Source organism: Rhagoletis pomonella, unplaced genomic scaffold (assembly GCF_013731165.1).
Source record: "Rhagoletis pomonella isolate Grant_MI unplaced genomic scaffold, Rhpom_1.0 Rhpom_scaffold_00006, whole genome shotgun sequence".
In the NCBI taxonomy this organism is placed as follows: Eukaryota; Metazoa; Arthropoda; class Insecta; order Diptera; family Tephritidae; genus Rhagoletis; species Rhagoletis pomonella.
The window spans coordinates 72,509,800-72,516,103 of record NW_023458560.1 but is presented as its reverse complement, the minus strand read 5'-3'; the positions used below and the strand labels follow the sequence as shown (position 1 = coordinate 72,516,103).

The 6,304-nt window shown below is 38.1% G+C and overlaps 1 protein-coding gene across 1 annotated transcript; it reads left to right on the top strand.

Annotated features, from left to right (window-relative positions):
• The first annotated feature begins 4,002 nt into the window (after positions 1 to 4,002).
• Positions 4,003 to 5,366, top strand: LOC118741262 (proline-rich receptor-like protein kinase PERK9). Its single transcript, XM_036473173.1, has one exon. The coding sequence runs from the start codon at positions 4,003 to 4,005 to the stop codon at positions 5,125 to 5,127; it is 1,125 nt and encodes a 374-aa protein (XP_036329066.1). The 3' UTR covers positions 5,128 to 5,366.
• Positions 5,367 to 6,304: the final 938 nt, after the last annotated feature.

Here is a 6,304-nt window from a genome sequence, read left to right as displayed (position 1 = left end):
ACATCAATAGTCAATTAGAATAAATGCATTACTGCAACAGGCCACATACTGTCGTTGTAATTAAATTAATTCAAATATTTATTAACAGCAATACAGCGATTTTTTCTATTCATTGCCAACCAGCTGCCAATAATCACGCTGAAAATAAGAACAAAAAAATAAAAATAAAAAAAATAAAAAAAAAATACAATTGCACTGGCAAGTGGCTTGGCGCACGACAAAGTTGAGTTGTCCGCCTACCATTAAACAACCAAATAACTGTATGTAACTATTTATGAAGGTGTTCTCATAGTCAACTACGGGTTAGCAAACAAATCCAGCCGGCCGGCACTTAACCGGAGTGGTTTTTTTTACTCCGGACATTTACCAGATAATTTGCGCCAGCACTCTCTCGGCATTATCGCCTAATTCGTTGTAATAGCCCCAGCATGAATGCGCAAATAACAGACAACAAACAGATGCAATTTCGTATGCAAAATGTAAACAATACACACCACACACCAGCATACATACACACACAAATTATTTAATTTCAGCTTGAGAATTACCGACTACAAAACGGACGCTTGCCTACCTGCTTAATCAATCAATGTTTTAATTGACTTTAATTTGCAGCAATTGTAGTAGAATTTCGCGTACCATACCAAAATATAAATACATACATATATATATACTCACTTCGTTGCATAACTAGCAATGTGGCCCAGCGCAGTAGCAGCGCAACTTCACAGCAGCTGCCAAGGCGGCGTCACTTGATGGCGTTTTCATTTATCAAAAAATTTTACGCCTGCGCCGACACCGCCCGACACCGCCCGACACCAACCAGACCATTATCTAACGGATTAGCAGGCAGCGTGTTTGTCTGGTCTGAGTTGATCACAGTCACTCGCCATAATTATGGCAAATTAACGACAAAGACAAATCGTAAATGTTCGAGTTACAATCAGCGGATTGTCGAGCTGGCTGGCGGCTGTCAAGGCAGACAAGCGATCGTGTTTGTTCAAATGATTGCGCGCCGCTTTTGTTTTAGTTTTGTTCTTATGTTTTTTGTTAGTTGAAAATACAGACAAAAGCGATTGCCAAAGGTGACAAATAAGCTACCAAATATAGCAGGAAGTAAGGAAGGAAAGGAAAAAACAAAACACATTTAGAATTATGGTCTTGTGTAGTTACACTAATTGGGTATCGTTTTCTACGATTGTTTAGATTAATGTGCATATACATATGTCAGCAAAAAAAAATATTAAAAAAAAAAATCAACGCGATTTTTTAGCAACTTGAAACTGGCACTTTGTTGTACTAAAATTTAATGGTCTACAGAACTGCATACTCGAAATTATTCTAATTAAATAGTTGGAAATTTGTATGCAAAATTTTGGAGATATTTTGGTCCGCAATTTTAAAACAAAGAAATAGTAATTCTGAAAATTTTTCAAATGAAAGTACACATGTCAAAGATTAGCTTTGCAAAGTTTGTTAGAACTGAGAATTTGCGTTTTTGAGATATTTAGGTGGCGCGATTGACATGGAATGCACGATGTATATTATATTCTAACACCGATCACTATAGCTAACCTTTTTTTTACTACATAGATGAAAATTTTTTTTTTGAGAAATATTTAAAGGCGACAAAGTTGATATAGCAAAATTCACCGTATGCCTAATGCCATATACTTTTATACTGATTACTCTTAACTTGATGAAAAGTCAGAGGAAAAGTTTTTTCAACTGAACTGAGGCTAGAGATATGTTTTCTTCTACTCGTCCACTGCAGCGTATATCAAACGGAAATTTTTACCATCTAAGAGGCAGCACGGAGCAATTGTAGGCCTATTACAGAATTCAACTCATATGGGTGCCTGGTCAACGCGACATTAAAAGAAAGTAGTGAACCCGCATGGCTTTAAAACGTCGAAATGGAATAGATTTTTGAGATTTTTTTGTCTAGGGTGCTTTTTTTTTCATTTAAAAATAAATTTTTTTCATGCGTTATATGGAAAAAAATGCGCAGCACTATAGACAAAAAAATATCTCAAAAATCAACGGTAATTTTTAGCCAAATGAAACTTGGACTTTATTAGACTAAAAATCTGCATGCCCAAAAATTAAAAAAAAAAATTTGTTTAAAAAATTTGTAATTTTGATGACATTTTGTTGAAGTTTGATTAATTTTTGTGAAATTTGTGCAAGCTTTGAAACCTTAATTTATGTGGTTTCTGTTATAGATTGAATATTTCTATTTTAAATGAAAATTATTAAAAATAAATAAATAAACATAAGTTGCAAACAATTTCATCATGAATTTTGGCGCTCAATCTTGGACCATAGCTGTATATGTATGTATTTATATATTCAGATAAATATGACTTTTCGAATAGGTGGCAACCCTAATCAAAATTATATTAATATTTTATATAACTTGTGTAAAAGTTAACTTAACTCGACTTTTCAAACAGGTGGCAGACCTCTTCAAAAGTATTTTCAATTGGGACACATATTTCCATTGAATAATGAATTAAGTTGGGTTAGACTTTTTAACACGTGGCAACCCACGTAAATATAATTAAGTAGCAAAGGCCTTTCAATCCCATTTCGATTGAAACCCAACTTTTTAATAATTAATTTAACTTTTTAAATAATTTGAATTTTACTTCTAAAACCGGTGGCAACCCTTTTTCGGTACTTTAAAAATATTCAAATTGTTCAATTAGCCGTATTTCGCTTTGACACACATATTTTAATATTTCAAATAACTTTTTTATCTATAAATTAACTAAATTCTACTTTAAAATAGGTGGCCACCCTCTTCTAAGCATTTTTAAACTATCCCCTTCCTTCCTTTCTTCCTTTTTAAGACCGGTGACAACCTTCCTTCTTATAGCTTAAGATATAATATTGGTAATATGTATTAATTAATTTTACTTAAAAACTAATTTGAATTAAATTTTTTAACAGGTGGCAACTCCTTCCAAAAAAAAAATAAAACCTTGTTACACTTTTACAGTCGGCTTTTAAGCCGTTTTTTTTTTTGCTAAAAATTACTTGTTATTTTTTATTTATACATTTTCAATCATATTATTTATAACCATTATGAAACCTTTATATAAATGGTTTTCTCGTCTTTCTTAAAAATCTCTGACTGCTTAATATTAACGATGTTAAAACCACTCACTAAGTCGCAGTATTCCATTGTAATGATTACTCAATATCGATGCTGTTCTCCACTCTAACTAAAGCTTTGAAAGAATGTTTTCAGCCAATGCTGCAAACGTTGTCATTGTCAACAGTTTGAAATGGCAAATCGTGAAATACATTAAAGCCATTTGTTGAAATCTCAATGACAATGACTGAAGTTAACATCACTACTACAAACAAAAAAATAAAATAAAAACAAAATGCACGTAACACGTGATTAGAACAACTGCTGGTCAGACATAATTAACGCCGCTCAGCAACTCATGCTCCCATTAATCAAGCCGAAGACATTTTTTTTTGTGATTTGACTTGGCGTGAATGTTGCAGCTTTTAAATATATCATTCACTTAGCGCACACAATTATGCTTTATTTTATTAATTAAATTGACAGAAAAACTTGCTTTGCCTTAAAACATATCAGCACCATATGTATGTATGGCTTCGTGCGCCAAGTTGGAATGTTGTTTAGGTGGCGATAGCGGAGTGGCACGCACTTTAGTTCAGCTGCAACTGTGAAATATGTATTTGTGTTTATTGAAGCGTAAGCGTTGCAAGCCATTTAGAATGGAGGACAAAGCTGAAAGAGCGCATTGCTTGGGTAAAACAAAAGACTTAAGTAGCGAACTTGTTGAGATTGAATGCGCATTAAACGTTTTATAAATCACTGCGGGCTTATTTGTCCAGCATTTTGAGGTTACTAGTAATCCAAGCTAAAATAATAAAAAAAAAATTACTTGAATAAATATTTTTTTTTTACACTTACTGATTATAATTTCTCTCTCTTTCTGTTCTCTCTCATCCTACCAGATGACGACCGCTACATCAGCCATTCGCCGTCTGGCCGCTACCTCTATGCTGTTACTGCTTTTCAATCACGTCAACGCCGACGGTTACCATTACGATCCACCCGCACTACTAACGGCGCCATCAGCACCCCAACCTAGCCGCGGCCATTACTTCGCACCGATTCCCACGACGGCGCCTTTACCACCAGTACCAGCACTGCCACAACTGCCCACCGGACGCCCTCAACTACAGCCACTGCCACCAACTGCGCCATCAGCACGCCCACAGGTTCAAACACTCATTCAAGTGCACCCGGCTGCGCCGAGACCAACAAAAGCACCAGCACCACAACAACGACCACCAACCTATCGTCCCGGGCCGTTTAACACTTTTGCCGGCAATTATCGCGAACCCAGCTTTCAGCTGCGCAATGGTTTCCCCACGGCAAACGGTGCACCTGGACGCCAGCCATCCTTCGGCCCCACGGGCAGCTCACCGCCAATCATCGGCTTCCATTATCCACGCTCTACCGCTTCAGCGCCATCCGCACCAGGATTCTTTATACCCGCCTCCTTGCAGCAGCAGCAGCATCAGCAGCAGGCAGCGCCCCAGCTTCAGCCCCAACCATTGCGCGTACCATTCGGTCAACAGCCAGTGTTCAACTATGTCACCGGTCCGGATAGTGGCTTCTATGTGGTTAATGGCCGACAGCTGAAGCAGTACGCCGTTGTGGAGTTCGTCGACAATGACATCTCGCAGGACACCAAACCGTTCCTCTCGCAAGCCTTTGTCAACAACTATCGCGCACAAGTGGGTGCCTCTGGCACAGGCGCAATAGCGCCACTACCTTCCTCTATGCAATTGGACTCGACGGCCAATGCGATTTTGCGCGAACAGCAGCGGTTGGGGTTGCAAGGCGATAGCGCACGTGGTGGCTCAATCGCTCTGGGTTCGGGCGGTATCGGCTTCGTGCGTCTGCCCGATGGTTCTGTCACTTTGGGCTCGGGTTCGTTGAACTTTGTAACCGCTCAGCAGCATTTGGCCGATCAAAGGGCAGCGCGTACACGTTCGGAAATTCAACGCGATCCACTGCACTTCGGTCATGGCCCATTCGAAGAACCAAGTAATGGTTTACCCTTCAAGTGAACAAAGACAAGGCCTACAGATGACGAGGCTGATGGCGATGACGATTGTTAGACTAAGAATGCATTGGGTTATTTAATTTGTCACACACTTGCCGTGAAGGGGTTTTGTTTTATGTTTTACGTTATTGTTTTTTATTTTGATATTGTAAAATATTGCTGCCAACTTAGATTTAAGTTATAAAGAAATAACAGTGTATATATTCCTACTATATATCTGTCTCATTCCCACGAAGCTTATGTACATACAAATGTTTTTTATGTATCCATGAATAAATGTATACATCAATAAATAAATAAATAAAATACTTCTAAACAAATTTTAATTAAGGATTATAAAACTACACGCTTAACCAGAGAACGTTTATAACTGAGAAGGCGCATTTTCTCTGTGAACTAATTTCTGCCAGAAATTTTGGGGTGCAGTCGGCCAAATACACCACACCTCGACGAGTGCACCACTCGACCGACGGTGTCGGTAGAGAAGTGTCGGCTGCCACCATACCAAAAATTTTTCCGTGCCACCACACTTTGAGCAAATTTACCATAGTTCAAAGCAAAATGAAAAAATAAGAACGAAAAAGGAAAGAGGAACAGAAATATAATAAGCACTGGGCAGAGGGGATGCTTGCGGAGGCAGGCGCGTGCTTGTGTCGGATCAAAACAAACTCTAAAATAAAAACGGTAGTCGGAACGACAAGTGTACAAAAGAAGCGGGGAAACGGGAAAAGGAGCGGGCTTTTGTACATTTGCTTGTTTGCCGAAAATATGATATTTGCGTGAAATCGATTTGCTGGTTGCAAATTCATTTTTGCAAACATGTATGAATTTTTCTGTTTCAGCAAAACATGTATGCATTTTTCTATTTCAGCTAAGTTGATAAGATTTTCTGAGGGAAATAAGATATTCTGAGGGAATATTTTCCACAATCCATACGTACATACATATATCTATCCACATATATATATACGTACATACATATATCTATATATTGGAGCATTTCATGAAATTTCATCTATGTATACATGCGCAATAGCAGAGAACGTCTATGAATGAGAAGGCGCATTTTCTGTGTGAACTAATTTCTGCCAGAAATTTTGTGGTGCAGTCGGCCAAATATACCACTCGTCGACAAAGTGCACCGCTCGACCGACGGTGTCGGTAGAGAAGTGTCGGCTGCC